Source organism: Podarcis raffonei, chromosome 6 (assembly GCF_027172205.1).
Source record: "Podarcis raffonei isolate rPodRaf1 chromosome 6, rPodRaf1.pri, whole genome shotgun sequence".
NCBI lineage: Eukaryota > Metazoa > Chordata > Lepidosauria > Squamata > Lacertidae > Podarcis > Podarcis raffonei.
The window spans coordinates 6,840,736-6,862,489 of NC_070607.1; the positions used below are offsets into that span (position 1 = coordinate 6,840,736).

The window sequence follows — 21,754 nt, forward strand, 5'->3', positions numbered from 1 at the left end:
GCCAGCTCCCTTGGTCTATAGAGCGAGATGAGCATGCAACCCCAGAGTCATCCGCGACTGGACCTAATGGTCATGGGTAACTTTACCTTTAGCACAAATCAGCTGCTGGAGGGGATGAAAACAGAGTAGGGGTGAGTTTGTGTCAGGGAAGATGTGGGACTGAAACTAAAATAATGTTCTACCAGCAAAAGGCATTCAAATACCGCCCATTGAACTTAAAGGTGGACCATAACCCCCCCCCCAATCTCTTACCAGTGTGCCCACATAGCTGCAAAGGAGCATAGCATTTTATGATCCACTTAATCACAGCACACCCAGGGGGCAAGGCAATTGTAACTTAAGGCTACTAGCAGCCTGATCCTGTGTAGGTTTACTCAAAGAACCTTAGCCTTAAATAAGAGAGGACAGCATCGCAGGCTTCAAGAGTTTGTGGCTGAAGTGAGATATGAAATGGGGACATCTCAGCTCACATCCCCTCCTACACCAGTTGTCAAGAAACACAAAACTATACACTTCTTAGCAAACAAGTTGCTGAGTGTTGCTGACGGTTAAAGTCATCGTAACACTGCATATTGCTGGAGCAGGTTGCCTATTGAGAGATTAACGGCACAATCTTTACCATGTCTATGCAGAAGTAAAGCTTCACTGAATTCAGTGTGGTTTACTGCCAGGTAAATGGGGTTAGGATTGCAGCAACCAATTCCAAGTTCAGCCTAACTAAATTAACCGAAAGGGAGAAATAGGGGTGGGTGGGTACAAACATATGGAAAACATGGGGTGAGGCAGTACTTTCTTACATGATATTGTGTAAAACTAGCTAACTCTCAAGGCTATTGATTTATTACAGTCACAATAAAAGTATACATTGCTCAGTTATATTCAATCATGCGCTTATAACGTCTACAATTTAAGAGTAAGCGTCTTCTAAAATGTTTTTATCACTCATTATTATAATTAAGCCTTGCCACACCTTCTAAAAATTGGGAAGGCACAGACATGTTACATGGCTGGCATATAATTTCCACAGCACAAAAGGGGCCCTGTGTACCGTATACATGTATTTCAAAATCTGCAAGCATGCTGTAGCATGGAGGGAAGCAAAACCTGTAACATACAGCAGAGTTTTGAATCGGAGTCAGAGAACCTATCATAACGTGATTCGATCCTTGCATTGTACGTGTTGGGTGGAAAATAACTGCTACTAAATCACTATGAACTGGCAGAGCACAATTTACACTGGCATAACAATACCATTGTTGTGCTAGTCAGAAGCTAGCCTCAACATCACATTTACAGTCATGGACTCTCAGCAGAAAGAGGAATGCTGTCGTCTGGGCAGCCCCGGACCTCCATCCACACTGCCCAGGCGTGTACCCTGCAGAGGTCACTTTGGTGCAGTTTGGCTTCACCCTTGGAGGCACACTCCATTGTCTCTTGAGTCAGACAGATGCCAACAAAAGCTCACTTGTACACATACCTACACCCAGGGCTTTCCCCCCCGGGGGAACTCTCAGGTGGGTGCCATTGCCATTCTGAGAGAAAGAGGTGATTTCCGGCACCTCATTTTCTAGAAAAATAGCACTGCCTACATCCATATGGGCTTGTGTATGTATGTGTATATATAAAAGGTAAAGGGACCCCTGACCATAAGGTCCAGTCATGACCGACTCTGGGGTTGTGGCGCTCATCTCACTTTATTGGCCGAGGGAGCCAGCGTACAGCCTCCGGGTCATGTGGCCAGCATGGCTAAGCTGCTTCTGGCGAAACAGAGCAGCGCACGGAAACGCTGTTTACCTTCTCGTCACGGTGGTACCTATTTGTCTACTTGCACTTTGACATGCTTTCAAACTGCTAGGTTGGCAGGAGCAGGGACCGAGCAACGGGAGTTCACCCCGTCAAGGGGATTTGAACCGCTGACCTTCTGATTGGCAAGTCCTAGGCCCTGTGGTTTAACCCACAGCACTACCCACGTCATGTATAAATAGATATATGCATATGTGTGTGTATACATATAGGTTTTCCATATGTTAGGAAAATTCCTGACATGTCCTGGTTTCTGGGTGTAAAAACAGCGTTAGGGGAAGTTTTGCCGAAATGGCAAAATGTCAAGGAAAACCCGGCTGTATGGCGACACAATGGAAAAAGCAGTGGAAACAGCTCAGAAAGCTCGTTTCCCCCAAATTTCTGTTTGTTCTAAAAAAAATATATCTAAATAATTAGGGTGGTTTCCTAGAAAAAGCTCAACAACTTTGCGGGTGTCAGGAATTCTGAAATATGGCAACCAGTGCCGGATTTATGCATAAACTAAACAAGCTATAGTTTAGGGTCTCCCTCTCTTGGGGCCCCCAAAAATTTTTAAAGGAAAAAACCAACACCTGGATGTACATTTCCAAAATATAAGCTAAAAAACAAATAAAATAAAACCTATATACAGCAACAGTGTTTTGTGTTGCGTAGGTTCCTAAGATGTAAGTAATGGGCCCCGCTTGCTCGTCTGCTCCCTAAAATATCACTATTAATATACTTCTTCTTAATTGTATTTCAGTTCAACAATTACTTTGATAAAATACATATTTTGTTATGTGCAAATGACTTTAGATACCTATTAGGTCCACAGATTACCATATAGCATACTGTATATTCAACACAAAAAAACAGTGACAATTTGTTGTTGACAAAGGACAGCTCGACATATAACGGGCCCCATTACCTTCAGTAGCTTAGGGCAGGCGTAGACAACCTAAAACCCAGGGGCTGGATGCAGTCCAATCGCCTTCTCAATCCGGCCCGCGGACGGTCCAGGAATCAGCGTGTTTTTACATGAGTAAAGTGTGTCCTTTTATTTAAAATACATCTCTGGGTTATTTGTGGGGCATAGGAATTCGTTCATTATTTTTTTTCAAAATATAGTCCGGCCCCCCCACATGGTCTGAAGGACAGTGGACTGGCCCATGGCTGAAAAAGGTTGCTGACCCCTGGCTTAGGGCCTCATCAAACCTAAATCCGGCCCTGCTGGCAACCCTATTACATACATACATATATATATATATATATATATATACACACACACATACATACACACACACATACTTTTGAGGAGGTCACTCAGCCATTGCTCTTGTGTCCTTTTTTTTTAGCAGATCCAAGATGACCAGATAACAGCAAAAACTGCAAGGTTTTCAGCAGGGGCAATGAAAACAACACCCAATATTTTATTATTGATGTCAGCCTCCAAAATGTATTTTCTGTAGTCAAGGTTTTTTTTTAACCTCTATCTACATTTTCTGTTCTTTTATTGCTATGGCTAGTGGCTGATGCAAATAAAGATTCACCTGATTCTCTCTCTCTATATATACATATACACGCGCGCACATTTATACATACATACCGGCATATAGAATAATGCATTAAAACACCATTTACGAACTGCAGCGCGCTCGGGAAGGGAGCACTCAAAGGCTGCAGCACCCGCTAAACAGACGCTCCCCGCGGGCTGCGAAATCCCAGTCCTTCCACCGCAGCGGAACCTCGCGGGGGAAAGGGGCGTGTCCCTCTCTCTCGGCGGGGCGGCGAAGGGGCGTGTCGCTTTGGCGGGGGAGAGTGTCGACCCCGCCCCCTTCCTTAGGGTGGCGCGCGCGCGCGCAGGCTGGGGAGGAGCGGTGGGCGTGGCCCACAGCGGAGCCCTTTCCCCCTTCTCTCTCTCTCTCTCGGGGGGCGGTTACCTAGGCGATGACGTCATCCCCGGCCTAGGGATGGGGAGGCGGGCCCAGCGGGGCGGAGAGGCAAAATGGCGGCGGAGGCGGCGGGCGCCGCTACTGCCTCAGGGGCGCCGGAGGAGGCTGCGGGGCCGCGGCGGGCGGCGGCGGTGGCGGCGGCGCTGAGGAGACCCTGAGCGAGGCGGGGACGAGCGGCGGCGCGCTTTCGTGCCTGTGGGCTGCTGCTGCCGGGAAGGGCGGCGCGCGTGTGCCTGTCTGAGGGGTCTCATGTGCGGCGGCGGCGGCGGCGGCGGTGGTGGTCCTTCGCCCTCAGGAGGAGGAGAAAGAGGCGCCTCATCCCGGCGCTGCGTCCGCTGAGCCGGCTCCCCGGGCAGGCAGCGGCAAGGCGGCAGGATGAAGTTCGCCGAGCACCTTTCCGCGCACATCACCCCGGAGTGGAGGAAGCAGTACATCCAGTATGAGGTAAGCTGCTGCTGCTGCCGCCCTTGTGGGGGTCGCGGGGGGGGGGAGAGACGCAGCTAAAGCGGGGTGGGGGGGAATGAATGGCTTTGAGGGGTCTGTGTTCGGTTGTGAGGGGTGGGCGGCTTCGGAGGAGGCGTAGAGGCAAAACAAGGGGTCTTTGTGGGTGGGGGGCGGTGGGGGGGTGTGTGGAGAGAAGTCACCCCGGGCGGGGAAGGGCCAACGGCTTAGGATATGGGTGCGCAAGGCTGAAAAGTATGGTGGGTGTGTGAGAAAACAGGAGAGGCGAAAGCGCTTGTTTACGCGGGGGGGGGAACAGCTCCCAATTTATCCTCCCCATCCCCCACCACCCCCAATTCTAGGCTCAGGTGCGCCCCAAGCGCAAAACTCCGCCGCCCCCGCCCCCCTTGGTGCGCCGCATTCTCCCTCCCCCCCCCGGACTTGGCTCGGGTCCCTCCCATCTCTCGCGCGCCAGCCAAGTTTGCGGCGCTGCCGCGCAAGGAGGTGGTGCAGCTGCAGCTTCGACCTCCTCACCTGCCTCGTTGCATTTGGTCTCTTCTTCCACGAATTTCCTGAAAGCACATATATATATATATTCTCCCTTTTTCCCCCTTATACCCCCATGGCAATCCGCTTCGGGAAACTTGGCACCGAGGCTTTGGCGGGGTGTGTCCTTTTAGCCGTGGGGAAGGAGCAGGAGCTCAAGCAGCCTCCGTCCTCCTTTGTTGAAGGGTGCAAAGCTGGTCTCCTCCGCCACTGGAATTTTATTATTTTTTTAATGGCTGCAAAGCCCCTGTATCAGTGCTGTGATAGAACATTGCTGGGTTGCGGGTAGAGAGGAACTGTAAAGGTTATCTGGGAAGGAAGCTAGGTGGCACCCTATCCCAGGGTTATCAATACCCTCCAATTCTGTCACTTGGAATTTTCCATATCAATTGTTTGTAACTGTCCTTGATCAGATGCCCGAGTTGCTATATACCAATGGCCTAGTGCTGCTTAACCACGTTTTGAGAATTTGCCTGTGTTGGGCTTGAGGGCAGTGTATGAGGATCTGAATGTGAGCTGCCCTTGTGGGTGTGGTGATTCCTGGAAGTGGTTCAAGGAGACTGGTTGCCAGGCCCATAGCATCAAACTAGATACATGAAGGCCTGCAAAAATACAATCCCTCCCTCCCCTCTTTTCTGGACCCTCTCATCTCTACTCCTCATATTTCTTTGAGGTTTGGCTTTAATGTCTATAGTTTGCCTCAAAGATTTTATCTTCCTTCTGCCAGTACCTTCTGTTGCAGTTTTGATTATTCATTGTGTTTTATCCCTTTGAGGCTTTCTCTAATAACGCAACACCTTTCCATTTGTCATATCTGTGGCATGGACTTTCTCCAAAAAGTAATCAACTGTACAAGCCAAGCATGTATCCACCTAGAGCCCTCATGCTATCCCTTGTTTTTGGAGTCTCAGCTGCTCTGTCTTTTGTGGTTTTTATTTGGGTTAGGCAGTTTTCGAGAATTTAAAAAATATATCTGGGCATTTCTTCCTACAGTTTCCATTGTTTGTGTTTGTACTGACTTCAAGTCCGTATAAGGAATATAGTATAAGCATGAATGCAAGTATTTCAAGAGGGAATTGACCACATATTTAGTCAGGTGTTTCAGCTCCCCCCCCCGACTTATATACAAAAAAGGTCACATGTAATTATTTAGTTACCCTTTTGAAATTTGTTCTTGTTTCTTGTTTGCTTAGGGGAAAATAATAGCTTCACAAAATGCCTGATAAGCTTTAAAGAGCATGTTCTTAGTGAGTTTGCCATACAAAGACTTGGGTTTTAGCAAGAGCTTAGATTCTCTTGGATTGTCTGCTATCCTGCCATTTTCACTTGGATTCTCAAGAAGATAACCATGTACATGTAGTCTCCAAATCAACCTATGATTTTCACTGACGTTGGAATTTGAGGAAGGGCAAGTGGCTGTTAAAGCGATCTTTGTTAAAGGACAGCACTGAAGCTTTGGGTGTATCATCTCAAATTTAGATGCATGGAGAAATTAGTAGGAAAACATACAGATTGCATTCACCCCTACAAGTAAGCAAGGATGAGAGACCTTTTTATTTTATGTAGTCTCCGTAAGTGTGAAAAGCAGCTCAGGGGCTGTGAGAACTTTATTTCAAATGGTCTTTTAGGTGGCGTGAAATGCTCAGTCAGTTGACTTTTGCCTAATGCATAAGTAGCTTTTCAGCACCACTGTCAGTTCTCTGCATGCAACAGCTTGGAATTATATTCAGTCCGGTAGACACTGAGCAAAATGCGTTAATGTAGTTTTCCAATAGCTCCTCCTAAAAATGAAGTAATGAAGAATATTGCTACTTCAGTGTTGAGACTAAATAGGTTTGGCATATTCATAACAGTGCTACTATTAGAAGGGATTATACATACAATGGTATATATTTTTCAAAACACTATTTTTCTGTGAAGTGTTTAATAAACTCTGGCTGTTACAGCAGATGCCATTATGTTCATGTGTTTGCCCCCACCCTGGTTGAGATTTGTGGAGGGTGCATCAGGGAGACAATAACTTTCAGGAGGGTTGAATTGGTCTAGGAATTGCCAGCTGTGATCCTGCTTTGGAGTTTTATGGGGACATGGATTCTGTAAGGATCTTGAAGGCAAACTATGCCTTTATTTGTACCTTATTCATGTTAATATGTCTACTCAGATTCTGCAGCTTAAGCAAAACTCAGATAACCTTACCTATTTGTCAAGGACAACTTAGAAAAAGCTATTTTTTGTTTTTATTTTTTCAGAAGTTCTTACACACACACACGCACACAATAAATCACAATCGATAGGCCATAGTGGAAATAATAGGGATGCGGGTGGCTCTGTGGTTTAACAGGGCTTGCCGATCAGAAGGTGGGTGGTTCAAATCCCTGCGATGGGGTGAGCTCCCATTGCTCGGTCCCTGCTCCTGCCATGCCAGTTCGAAAGCATGTCAAAGTGCAAGCAGATAAATAGGTACTGCTCCAGCGGGAAGGTAAACAGCTGTGCGCTGGCCACATGACCCGGAAGCTGTATACCGGCTCCCTCGGCCAATAAAGCAAGATGAGCGCCACAACCCCAGAGTCGTCCGCGACTGGACCTAACGGTCAGGGGTCCCTTTACCTAGTGGAAATAATAGGACTATCTGTCCCAGATTAGAGGCTTGTTTTACATCAAAAGTTGTTCATAGGAAGAAAAAACTAAACATAGGTCTTTTGCAGGTCACCTCAAGTTTATGAAACCATAGCTCCTCCTAAAAAGGTGTTGGTATGGTTTGTGGTTATAGTGTAGCATGAACAACTGGGTTCAAATACCTATTTAGCGCAAAGCTTAGAGGCAGAACTTGGGCTGGTAGTGCATGTTTAGCTTAACCTATATCACAGGGTTGTTAGGATAAAAAGGGAGGACTATCCCTGGAGCCCTGATCAAATTCCAGAAAGGATGGGCTAAAAAACTCTGCTGCTGCAACTTGTTTTACACTCCCATCCATGCTTACGTAACCCAGTTGCTGTTCCAAGGAAAGCTGGTTTCTGTGACTTGCTATACATTAAGCAAAATTTGTCTAGCATCTCCGGTCTTTTGCATAATTTTGTTTTTATTAGTCATGGGAAGGAACAAGGAGTTTATGCCTTGGCATAGAAGTGATAATTGCCTACAACAGACAAGCCAGTGCCGCCTCAGGCTACTGAGTCTTCACCAGGCATTGCATGTTCATGCTTCAAACATACCTCAGTCAGCAACAAGGTGCTGATTTAAACATTAAAGCTCCAGAGAAGCTGCTTCATAACCAGTCCGAAGTTCCATATTTTTTCTGTGCTTGTGCTGCATCATCATGCACATTCTAATCTAACCTAAGCCCTGAATACCTCCAGAACAGATTAATATTAATAATATTTGTGAATGTATTGAAGAGGATGCAAACAATTTTAGCTGTAAAGTAGCCCACTGCAGGAACAGATGGGGGATGACCAGGTTCTAAAAATCAATAACATTTGAAAAAGCTCTGCTAGGCAGCATCTTAATAGCATGTTGTTGTTGGACCCCTGCCATCAACACTGAGATGCCACAGAGTTTCCACCCTGAGAGCTGATATAGCACCGTGGCTGGAAGACTAGTTGTGAACTGCCGGATTTGGACTTTGCCTCTGCCATGAACTTGTTAGTGGCTTTCAGCAAACTCAGTCTGTTTAGTCTCTGCTCTGCAAACCCCATCTCATAAGGTTGTTATCACAAATGTCCAGTTCTTTTTTTAATACCGTTTACTGCTTGTGAGATTCAGCTTGAGTTCTTTATCTATTTTATGGCCATCTTGCTTGCAGCCTCAAGGCATGCAATTCCCTAACCTGGGTCTGTTATTAAAGTGTTAAAAAAGTTGGGAGGTCCGGTTATGGATCTGTGGCATGATGGAGGGTTTGACCTTTACTATTCTTTTTTTGCAGGCTAGTTACTTGGCACTATTAATTGTTTTAACCCCCATCAGCCAGTGCCAGTGGCCTGAAAGGATGGGAGTCATAGTCTATAACATCTGGAGGGCACATATTGGATACCTGGTCTACTCCCACTCTAGTGCCTAATGGATGGTCTCAAGTCTGGTGACTGGAACACTGTCCCCCAGCTTTTGGTTCTGGAGGGATTTCAATATCTGTCAAGGCTGTCTTGTCCGGTTTGGCTCAGGATTCCATGACAACTGTGGAATTGTCCCAGTATGGTTTTGGCCACGCACATTTAGCAGGATTTCAGCCAAGTCCTTCATAGTGAGGCTTTATTAATCGGTGTTGCATTGTGGCGTGGCTTAATTGTGTCACAAAAGACTTGATTCAAATATCCTTTACACTTTATTGCTGAATGTAGAGAAGATGCATACAGTTAACAAAGTTATTATTTTCTATAGTGCGGGTCACCAGTGTTTTGAGGCCAGTGGGCACTTTTGGAATTTTGAGGAAATGTTGAGGGTGCTAGTTGCAAAATGACTGGTGGGGTGTGTGTGTAGCATAATGGCTGCCACTTCTTAAAGGGAGGAAGAACCAACAGGACCACAAAATTCTGAGGGTGTGGCCTCCGTGAGGTGTCCTGTGGAAAAAGGCAGCTACATCAGCCAGAGCCACACTTGCTCACAAAGAAGCTCTTTGCACCTCTTAACTGTTCAGAATAGATGGGAGCATGGGCATCCGATTCTGGCATCTAGTGAAATGGGGGCATACTTGAGGGGATGTCTATGAGATGCTGAACAATTGATGGCAGGAATGTGGCAGGAAGAGCAAACTGCTCCTCGTGTATTGTGGATTTTTGAGAGTTTTCTGACACCTTTTGTGGGCCCCGCAGTGAGTGCTGGTGGGCACACTGACACCTGAGCATCATGTTTGTGATCCCTGTTCTATAATCTGCTGGCACATCAGATGGGAGTAGATTTAGTCACTTTTGCCATCAATGAACACAATAGATTATGCATATACATATGTTTAATTTTCTCAGCCTATGCTTTGTTAGAACGGAACATGACTGATACGCTGCTCTTCTTCATGATATTGTAGAAGAGACATTTATCTTGACTGACTCCATATGGAGGCAGTAGTCTGTAGAAGAGGAGACAGAAGGTTTCATGAATGCGTTGGCTTATTTTGATTTAAGAATGAAGAGTTGAAAAGGAGACAACTCATTCTCACAAATTACAATTTTTATACTGACTCTTTATTGCCACCCCTACACTTAATTCAAACTCATCAGTATTTGATTGTATGCCTGTAGGTTATGTGGTGAATTCTGAATGCCAAGTTAGTAGCTCGGTTTGTTAAATCTCAGTTACAGAACTAATTTGAGGTGTGATGTGTACTGAACTTTTAAAGGAAATGCTTAGAATGTGTGTGAAAATATTCATAGAGTGTCAAACATGGAAAAGTTGTATGATGTCTAAGTATGTGTTTTATTTAAAATTTCAGTGTAGAATTTGCACAGTGTAAATAACAAGGGAGCCAGACTGTACACTAATTTAACTAAATTGACAAATTGTTTGATTTTGAAGGGTCATTGTAGATTTTGCAATGTCGAAAGGACACATGAGAAACACTAAAGCATTGAAATAGCATCCCAACTAATAATTGCTTCACTGCCTTGTCCTGTCCAGACAGCTGGTGGGAAAACTTTTTTTTTTAAGTAGCTATGAATGCAAATTCAATCCTAGGGGATTTGCTTGACAGTTTCTTGAGCATTAGCTTGCTGAGGTCCAAAATCCAGATGATGTGCTAATGGATCCAATGCCTTAGGCTGTATTTTGTCACTTTTTCTGTTCTCTCCATTTGAAAGGAAAGTGCTGTTTCCATTTCTTCTTCTATCCCATTTTGAGGTGTACACCCCTCTCTCTTTTCATGCACTTCAGCCTAACTTGTGAACTTTGCACTCCTCTTGATAACACTATATCTTTCAGACTTGATAATTTTTTCCACAAATTTTGACAAGAGTTGCTGTCGAGGAGTGTGAAGCAGTAGTAGAGGGTGAGGAAATAGAAAGTGATAAGGAACGGGGACTGCAGGTGGTCCTTCGCTTTGACTAATGTATTTCTCATTAGCATCCTCCCGCCTTGAGCCCCATTTTCTAAACCTATAGCAGATAATGCCAATGTTTTCAAAATTTCTCTAAGTAAAGCAAGAGGTTAGATTTTTTGTGATAATGATAATAATTCTGTACAACATGTTCTCCATGTTCCATAAGTTAAGTAAGGAAATGTAAGTAAGTAAGGAAATGGTGCAAATAATACTAAATATGCTTTATAGAACAATCTTGCATTGTAGATGGTTGGGCTAGATGGCATTTCCAACTGTACAATTCTATGAAATTCTGTGATTCTATGGCTGATCAGTGCAGTTCTCGGGATGAGCAGTGCAAGTGCAATGTTAGTTGGAGCTTAGCAGTGTGAATTACTATTACAAGGTGTGAAGCCTGGAGTGCTAAATAAAAAAAATCTTGTTATGCTGTGGGCTGCAGCTCCAGCTCTCCCTTTTCTCGTTCCTTAATTTCTCTAGAGGTCTGTCTGACTTGATAAAGTAAGGCAAGGAAAAAGAGGTGGTGGAGCATTGGGGATAACATATCTACAAGTGAGGAAATTAAGCAGTTGGTTCCTGGTGTTACTTTTTGTGCATGTGTGTGTAATGCTGCATTATCCTTGAAATAAAATGTTGGGAAGCAGTTAATACACAAATCAGGAAACTGATTTGGGGAATGAACTTAATGGTGTTCATCTGCTAAACTTTTCAGATAGAGATGTTGTTCCCTCATTACTCTTTAAGAAAGAAATGGCTTTTCATATCTACTTTGCAAAATTACAAACTTTAGTTGACAGGGTGTGTGTGCACCAACCACGAAATTCTGTTTGGATTCCAACTGGGTGCTTCAGAAAACAGACCAGTTCAGTCTCAAGCACTTTGGGGGCGATCTGATTTGGAAAAACAAATCTATTATGGGTAGGGCTAGGAGATAGCTGGTTTTCAGCATCATGATATATCGCCAGCTAAACATCGCCATATACCAATATATCAAGATGTCTGAAATAAGGATGGAGCTGTAGAGAGGGATTGGCTGGCTTCATGGTTTTTCCTGCGTTGAGATTTTTGCCAGCGGCTGCTCTTGTGATTCGCTGCCCCTTGCAGGAGGCAGGAGAGAGCTGAGCCAGCAGAGTTAATATTGGTGCAGGAATTGAGAGAAGCATTGGTTGGCTTCACATTTTCCCCCACATTGTGATTTTTGCATAGCACACAAACATATATACATTGTGATTCACAATATATTGCCAGATCAAAAATTCATGAAATGGACTTTGAACCAGTTTGGGATGATATATTGCCCAGCCCTACTTGGGAGAAGGGCAATGACAGGCCTAGACAGCATCTTGAGAAGTAGAGACATCACCTTGCCAACAAAGGTTCGTATAGTTAAAGCTATGGTTTTCCCAGTAGTGATGTATGGAAGTGAGAGCTGGACCATAAAGAAGGCTGATCGCCGAAGAATTGATGCTTTTGAATTATGGTGCTGGAGGAGACTCTTGAGAGTCCCATGGACTGCAAGAAGATCAAACCTCTCCATTCTGAAGGAAATCAGCCCTGAGTGCTCACTGGGAGGACAGATTGTGAAGCTGAGGCTCCAGTACTTTGGCCACCTCATGAGAAGAGAAGACTCCCTGGAGAAGACCCTGATGTTGGGAAAGATGGAGGGCACAAGGAGAAGGGGGCGACAGAGGATGAGATGGTTGGATAGTGTTTTCGAGGTTACCAGCATGAGTTTGACCAAACTGCGGGAGGCAGTGGAGGACAGAGGTGCCTGGCGTGCTCTGGTCCATGGGGTCACGAAGAGTCGGACACGACTAAACGACTAAACAACAACAACAACCTGTCAGTTACACAAGAGCTATTGCTTCCTCTTTTCCCCATTCTGGAGTCTTCCCTTGCTTAGGGAGCAGTGTTTCTTTTTGCAGACGCACTTCACAGTCTGAATGCCCAAAGTGCCACCAGTGAGAAATTGCTTTGTCTCTGACAAGTCCTGAATTTGTTCAGAGCAGCCTGCTTTGGTTATTGATTTTGGATTTTTCCCAAATCTAATGCACATACTTAGTTAGCAGTTTTTAATATCTCTTTTGCCACTACTGTTTGTGTCTTTCTAATTGTAGCTTCTGGCCTATCATTACTTTCTTCTTGGGATCAGAGTTTAGGTAAAGACTCTAAAGTTGGATTTGTCAGACTAAAGTCCATAGTCCTACAGTGTTTACAAGTAATCAAGACTAATTCTCCAGCAGTTTCAGTAGCATGAGTCTGGTTGATTTAAATCACCAAGGGGTAAAGTAAAAAAAAAAATTCCACACACTAAAATAATTCCTAAACATACAGGTTGCTATAATGATAGAAACATAGTGACAATGCAGTGCTAACTCTGAGCCAATTGTAGAGATCAGGTAGTTGCTAAGCATAATAGACATAGAAAGTCACCCAGATGGCTTAGTGAATAAAACCCATGGCGACCTGCCAGTCCTTGACTCCCAGTGCCCAGCTATAATATAAGCACATGGGTTAATGTGCAGTGACGACAGGCAAGGATGTTTTCCCCAACTATGTTACAAAGAGAAGTAGCGTAAAAGCAGCTGTTTGTACGAATATAATCAGTTCAGTTTTACATGTTTGCGTTAAGTTGATATTTCATTTAAAGCCAGGTTATCTCAAAGGGATGCCAATGATAACTGAAATGTGTTTTTTTAATCTCATTTTTAATAGTTCAAGGAATTAACAATTTTTATCCCTTATGGTGGGAACTCAGTGACTTAACCATACGGTGGTACCTCTGGTTAAGAACTTAATTCGTTCTGGAGGTCTGTTCTTAACCTAAAACTGTTCTTAAGCTGAAGTACCACTTTAGCTAATGGGGCCTGCCACTGTGCCGCGCCGCTGCCGCGCGATTTCTGTTCTCATCCTGAAGCAAAGTTTTTAACCCGAGGTACTATTTTTAGGTTAGCGGAGTCTGTAACCTGAAGCATCTGTAACCTGAGGTACCACTGTACTTGCAACTGATGCAGTTCCAACCATTTCATCACCCACTGTTCCTTTTTTAGATTACCATTCTGTTGGCTACACTTGCCTTTTATTTTATCAACTCACCTGGTACATATGGGTGACCAGTAATTCCATGCCGGTGAGCGAGGTGTTTGAGGTATGGATTTTTCCAGTGCTTTTATGTCAGGCTGCTTGATTTCAAAGCTAGCTACGGAGGAAGGAAAGTTTCTTTTTCTTCAGTAAAACACATTAAAAACTTTCCCTCTCCGTAACCAGCATGGGAATGCAATTAAATGTTGTTGTTGTTGTTAGCAGAAGAGTAACTTTTGCAGGCATATTGACAAGGCAGCCAACTTTGCAACAATGAATATACTTTTAAATCAGGTAAACAAGATTAAAGAGTCGGATGACTCTATTGTGATATGTGTGGCGTTTTTCCTATGCAGAATTAAGAATGCTTAAGCCTTTTGAAATTGATAGACTTAATTGCATGTAAGCCTAAGTCTGCATTGGGTCAAGCAGAGCAGCATGAGATTGGAAGGGTAGATCTGTGAAAATTGAACTTTTTGAAATGTGGTATTAAGAGTTAACTCTAGAAGAAGTTTGTGCCTTTTGGCATTGTGAGGGCAGGAAAGGAACTTTTATAATAGAGCTGTTACTTGCCCATCACTCCTTTACTGCTGTAAGAAGCCAGTGAAATTGAGTGTATTGCTTGTGTGTTTGGCAAAGAGTGGAAGTGACCAGAAAGTAACAGGATTTCTAGATTGTGTTGTAGTTGCTGTACTTCTAGTAATTTTCTGAGTTCTGTATATGAATTAATGCTGTCACGCTTAAATTGTTGTGAAGAGACTTCAATGCACTCAAATACCCTGCCTCTTCTGGAATAGTATGTGTTCTATGTAGGTTTACTCAAAAGTAAAGCCCTGGTAAATTCACCAAGCTTGTTCTATGCTAAGCCTGTGTGAAGTTGTAGCCTAAACTTGAATGAAAAGAAAGGCGGCAGAAGTTTTGCAGGGAATCCGTCATTGGGGATAAAATGTGCTGGTTATTTTTCTTCTTTCGGCTCCCTGCTGAAAATGGGGTTTGCAGGCACCATCAGTCACTTGGTTATCGTACTTTCAAAGCCCTCTGTGGTTTCAAACTTTATCAGCTAAAGTCATGGTGATATTAGGTGATAGGAAGCTCTGCTGAACTGTCAGAATGGCCTCCATGGGTTATGGGACCTAAGCTCCCATCTGCTGGTTAGGAAGGGTTCCCCAAACCTGACCCAATTTTTAATATTTAATTTTACTTGTATTTAGTAAACAAAGCTAAAAACTTTGAAGTTTTCAAGCTTGCCCAATAAATAATGCATAAATTTTATACATGTGTATATTGTCTGCCTTTCATAGAAAGCCCTTTTGGCTGAAATACATTGGGCTGTCAATAAACATAACCATTCTGAGACGTAATCTTTTTTTTAATGTTTCATTTGGATGCTTTCTGATGGGTTTGTGTGTGTGTGTTTCTTAGTTTATGTTGAATGTCTGAGCACAGTGAAGAAGTTAAAGGGCATACCGAGTTTTACATGTTAAACAGATTATGACAATGAGACCTCAGCTATTCAGGATCTAGGTTGCATATGATTTAAAAGCTAATGTTTACATAGGTTAGCCTTACTTTTAATGCAGGCACCTCTGATCATCCTGAGGCTTTCAGGAGTCCTTCACACCCAAAGTTGGTACCATGTTTCTGGGAAAGCCCAAAGCCAAGCTTGTTGAGCTCTAAGCATGCACAGGATCTGCTTTCCTTGCATCCACTTGTTGCATCCTGGGGAGCAATAGACAAACTGTAAGCTTTGCAAAAACAACAGTGTGTTGTAATTAGAAAGCCTGGACTTTAACCAAATAGCTCAGCTATGAAAGACATGACTGCAGCACAGTTGTCTTGTAAACTGGATTGAATTGATCTCTATTGTAATACGATGAAATTCTGCCAGGAAATAAGTGACCTTACTGATTTTAATAATATCTTGACTTTCTGTTCAAAAGCTACGTTATTGCAGTGCTGCATAATGCTAATATAATCTGAGATAATCCCCTTTTGCTATATTCCAACTAATCCTGAGGCAATCTGTTAAACACTTACTTGAATAACACCACTTAGAAAATGGAGAATCTTAGAAGCCTAGCAGCTTCCTTGCTCTATAGGTTTATACAGCCAGTTGTTGCCTGTACTACATGCTTTTGGTAAATGTGCGGTATTTATTTAATTTTTGATACTACAAAAAAGTGTAATGAAATAAAAGTTCACATTCCATGTCAGCCTGGAGGCATAAAAGGACTTTCATTGCTACTTGATTTTAGATAGATTGATCAAAGTGATTGAATGTGTTTGTGCTTACAGATTTAACTCTTCCTGCCTCTTTTTTTTGGTACAGGCTTTCAAGGAGATGCTGTATGCAGCTCAGGACCAAGCCCCTTCTATAGAAGGTAAGTGAGCCAATTCTTCCCTTAGCATTTGGAATTGGAGCCCGCATACACCACATTTTTGAATAAAGCTGTTTCAAAGTGGCTGCATAATAAGTCAGAGGCTAAAGTACATCTATGTTCTTGCATAATCTTTAAATTTCTATGATCTTCCCATTTTGTTTTCAAAATCCAATTCAGTCTGGTTATTGCTCATTTGCATAGGGAAAAAGGTGGGGGGGGGGAGTTGCCAAGAGTAAAAATGAGGAAAAGGAGGTAGTTAGAGCTCTGTGTGATCACTGAATAGTAGTCAAAACATTTCAGGAAAAGTTCTCCTATTTTCATTTGGAAGTGTATTAGATATGCCGTTTCACAACCTGGGCATGCTTCTAGCCACTCTGCAATCATCGGAAAGCCTAGGATTTCTATTTTGATAGAATGAGTGTAGTCACTTAATTCCTCCCTCAAAAAAAAATATGTTGATTCCAAATTATTATGAGGTAGCACAAGATTAATTTTGGCACCCCCCATTGCAGTAACCAAAGATACTCTGTGTTGTAGCTTAATTTAAAGTGGGTTGCAAAAGCGTCACTATGACCATGCAAATAAATAAATAAAAATAAATGGAGCCCCAAATGCATGTTTGGGTTAAAGATGCTTCTGGGTCTAAAAAGGTTGAAGACTGCTAATGGAAAACGTTCTTTTGATGTAGCCTGTGCCATCTGTAATTTGTTGCAAGCAAAGAGTCAAAGCTCTCAATCTCTGTGTTATGCAGCAAAATGAGATAGGTAGCCATATGGTGAATAAACTGTTTTTAAAAATGCATTCTAACAGCCAATTGGAAAATTTCCAAAATGGAACAAGCCATTAGGTGTATCTGTAGATCAGGGTTGGATAACCTCTGGTTTGGGGGCAGAATATGGACCTCAAGATTGCTCTATCCGGCTCCTGGAACTCCACCCCGGAGAGGTGTATGAGAGTAAAATATACATCTATTGCTCTGGTCACTTTTGCTTCTGTCTCCGCTCACCACTTGCATAGCAAACTGAGGTTCTGCCCCCCAACAAAAGGTCTGCCCCCCCCAAATCCTGGCTACACCCATGCAGAGTAAGTTGAGTGGGTCAGTGTTGAACTGGCAAAAGGTATGAACTGGAAACAGGTATCCAGTGTGGGAATTCTGGGTCTCATACCGTTCAGCATCTTCATGAATGATGGTGGTAGAATGGCCACTTGCCAGCAACTCGGAAGACTTATTATTCACTAGAGTTGAGATGGTGAATCTTTGGCCCTCCAGGAGCTGGACTCTTCACTTCCATCAGTTCCAGCCAGCGTGGCCTGTGGTTGGTAATGATTGCTATTGCTACCCTAGAGGAACAGCTAAATATTGCTAAAGGGAGAGCTAATCTGATAAGAATGAAATTTAGAAAGCACAGATTTAAAGTATTGCACACAGACCAGAGAGAAGAAGTAGGGCTGTAAGCCTTTACGGATTGGTGTGATTTATTAGCTAAAGCTTTAATCACATATTAGTTAATTAAGAAATAGCTAGCCTTATTGAACAGAATTTCTTTCTTTCTTTCTTTCTTTCTTTCTTTCTTTCTTTCTTTCTCTCTCTCTCTCTCTCTCTCTCTCTCTTTCTCTCTCCCTCTCTCTCTCTCTCTAGTACAGGCAACCCCCATTTGCCTGCCTGCCTGCCTGCCTGCCTTTCTTTCTTTCTTTCTTTCTTTCTTTCTCTCTCTCTCTCTCTCTCTCTCTCTCTCTCTCTCTCTAGTACAGGCAACCCCCATTTGTCCGGGGGTTATGTTCTGGGTCATTACATGTGTCGGAGTGTGCATGAGCCTGCCCCTGGCCCCTTTATGCCCCCACCCTCTTCTTTGAATGCACACAAAACAGAAGTTGTCTTACGCTGAATTCTGTGATTTTTTAGGATACCCCTTAGACTGACAAATCTTCTTTATGGCATTGTGGACTAGAGTCTCCTTTACATGAGATGCATGAAGCATGCTCAGATGATAGGTTTATACACATATAGAAGCAGTGGGGAAATGTGAGCAATGAGGTCAGATGAAAAATGGGAGATTGAATCTAAGCACTGCCAGTTTTTCTGGGAACATACCTGCTAAACTTGTAAATTACAGACTTTCCTCTTCAAAGTGATTCCCTGCCCCCCCCAAAATTAAAACCTGCCATCTTCATTCAGTATATTAAAGGGGCAGTGAGTTGTCGGTAACATTGCTAAGTAGAACTTAAGCACTGTCCAGTGTCACTGGGTTAGTCAGTGGTAAACGGAGTATTGCATTTTAAAGCTCTAAGCAGCATGATCTGTTCTAAACTCTTTCTGTTAAAGGGCAGTCATAATGAGTTTTGCTCTTCCAGAAATAGAACTGCAGTTATTTGAACAAAGGGAACAATCAATCTGATGGTGATGCACCTAACCTGGTGTCTTGTGGTGTTTTCCCCCCTGGAAAATGAAAATAATAGTTTTTTCCCCGCCGCTGCTCTCTGTGCTGGCTATGGATTCACCAAATGCTGCATCTGACTGGACATCTAATGTTTTAGTTTCAATCTTGAGGAACATTTGTTTATCTCAGTAGCAGGGCTCATCTCTCAATTGCCTCTTCCTCCGTTGGCCGTCTTTATTTGTGTGAAAAACTAGGAGTTACTTGATTGGATAAACTATTGCTCTCCCCCCCCCCCACCTGCAGCTCTGCTCTAATACTGATGTTATTTTGACTCTGCAATTGTTTAATATCTTTTGTTTTTCTTGCCGCAAATTGGTGGTCAAAAAATTCCAGTGCTGCTTTATGCGGGTGGTATAATTCTTCTTTCATTATCCCATGAGCTATGAGAAGCAGAGAGGTTCTTCATACAATAAGGCACAAGTGTTTCCTATAATAAGGTGTTGCACACCTTGTTAGTTGACCACATACAACTTTCTGCAAGAAATCCTTTGGGCATAACCAGTTGAATTCATGACATCCTTCTGCCTGATCACTTTTGTAGCAATCAGGTGATGCTGTCAACAAGGATATGAAAGAAATCAAACATGATTTTGTTTTAAAGAAAAAGAAGGTAAAGAGATACAAAAGTAGCTTAACTTTCCTAAACTTTTTTGTCTTTATATCATCAAACTACTACAATTTACCTCCACATGTTGACTACCTAACATCCCATATGGCCTCTGATACCCATAGTAGATGAGAGGTACTTATTTGAAGCTTGAAAACTTGCTGGTGTCCCATGGCTCTTCCCAGCTTCGTCTTCTTAGAATGCCTGACTATTTTTGTTTTATAAAGTCAATATATGACTTAAATGAGTGTAGTGGCTTTCCTTTGGGAACGAACTTCAAAAAAAGGGTGTGGCAGTGTTTATTGCCTTGGGTCAAGAGAAGGGTTAGGGGTCAGTGGGAAGTGTTACAACAAAGGAATGGAATCTCATTAGTGCAGAGCAAATTGTATTTTTGCCCCTAAGAAAGACTGGTTACTGGACACTGACTGATTCTCTTTACTTGGTTAGCAGATATGCGTTTAACTCCCCAAGCTTCTTGGAATTCAGCTCTTTTCTGTGGCAATGAAGTGAAATGTCTGTAAATTATTCATTCTGATTATGTGCCTGAATGGCCAGGGTCCACACTTGATATTTTCCAAGGATCTTTGTTCTAAAGAGTTCATGCTGAATGTTTTAAAATTGGCATTAAGGGTGGGAGGGGTGGGGGAGATAACTCACTGTCCTTTGGGATTTGTGACCAGAACCAGCACATCTGACAGCATTCTCTTTGTAGTCCATATAAACAACAATTTTGATTATGCTTGGTATTTTTTCTGTTTGTTCATGCATAATTGTTTGCATTAAGCAGATATTTCCCCCTTGCAGTTAAAAGATCTTGATGATTAAATGTGAATGACTAGCCCCAGAAGAGACTGACTCAAAGAAACAGTATGTAAATATGCCCCCAGACAACCAGAAGGAGTGGGGCAATGGAGGGAATGAGACGAAGACAAAGGAAATTGTCTATAAAAAGTATATGAGATGACTGTACTGGGAAGAGAAGTCAGTGATACGTATACATGTTGTCTGAGTCGGCACCATTTCCATTAGCAAAAGCTTTTTTTTAAAAAAAATTGCTTGCAGTGTGCTCTTAACTTGGAGGTAGAATGTTAAAGCATGCTTGTAAATACGCCTACAAAAGTGATTAGCTGGCAGTTTTTTTAAAATATATATATATAAGCCCTGGTTTCTTTACCTTCATGGCAGCATGAAAATGCAGGATGTTGGTCTCCTAACAAGCTAGGTTTTTTTTTTTAATTCTACCAAGTGGGCTGGCAGAGGAGGACTGGGTTCCTCATCTACCAGCCTGTCTACTTGTTTGAATGGAATTCCTTGTTGCCTGTGACTAGTAGGCAAGTTAATTGCAACACTACTGATTTGGATGACCTTAAGCAGACTGAAGTGTGATGGATTCTTCTTAGGTTTGTTTTTTGATTGATTAAAACAAATGCTGTCATCTTCTTGTGATTTCAATCCCCCTTCAGTTAAAAATCCTGGGAACTAAGCATACTGTTCCCTTTGATTGTGATGGTATGCAGGTAATGAGAAAACGTGAGTGGTAATTCAGCACTTTTGTGGCAAGCTTTTTCAGAGATTTCTCTGTGCAGGAGCATGAAACACTTCCTTCAGGAAGCAGATTTGAGAATAGCCATTTTCCTATCTTCAGCCTGCATTTGTCTGCCATTAAACTGAGCTTTTGTTTTAGATGCAGAAATGTCTAAGACTGGCACTGCTTCCTGGCCTGTTTATGTGAACAAACAGCTTACCGTTTGAATGTTCTCTTCCCCTTATGCCCTGTGATTTTCTGAATGACTTCTGGCTTCTTGGAAAAACCATAGTTTGTGCTGCAAATTGTGGCGTAGTTCGCACATATGCTTAGTCATGGTTTATTTGAACCATGGTCTGCAGATTATCATTGTGAGTTCCACCCCTCTCATCCTAGTACATAAATCTTACATGAACAACAATGTCTTTGCTGAATATAATTGAAATGGCAGCAGGTTCAAGATTCACCACCTTTGAATCAATGTTAACTTCATGTGTGAATGTTCCTACTGGTTAGAACTTGAATAGAACCAACTTGTAGCTTTCCATTGAGAACAGATGAGTCATGGACAGTGTCCAACTAAACAGTTCTTCTGGTGTAAGTGCATTTGACTGTACATTGGAATTTCTTCTCACCCTCCTCTCCTTACATGCCCCTTAAATCTGCTCTGGAGGGTTGGAAGAACCCCCAGAACATAGTGCTACATGCATTGTAGCAAAATTTGTTAATTTACAGGCAGAGGTAGATGATTATAGAAATGAACATATTCAGTAAATTTATAATTTTAAGGGTTGGTATACAAGACAGCCAAAAACAAACCAATAACCTCCTCTGCCACATGTTTATTGATATGGTTCCTGAATTGTGTTGTAACTATAATAATTTATGTATTTTTGCTGTTTATTAGTAACTTTAGTTCTCTCAGTACACTAACACTTTTACATTCTAATTTAAAAAAAAACCTTTTAAATGTTTGTTTCTA

General features: G+C 42.7%; 1 protein-coding gene across 1 annotated transcript in view; it reads left to right on the plus strand.

Annotated features, from left to right (window-relative positions):
* The first annotated feature begins 3,831 nt into the window (after window positions 1-3,831).
* XPR1 (xenotropic and polytropic retrovirus receptor 1) overlaps window positions 3,832-21,754 on the plus strand; it is a 105,601-nt gene continuing 87,678 nt past the window's right edge. The window contains exons 1-2 of the mRNA XM_053391324.1: window positions 3,832-4,178; window positions 16,151-16,202. Coding sequence (XP_053247299.1) covers window positions 4,110-4,178; window positions 16,151-16,202 — 121 coding nt within the window. The 5' untranslated portion in view covers window positions 3,832-4,109. The remainder of the gene's footprint in view (window positions 4,179-16,150; window positions 16,203-21,754) is intronic.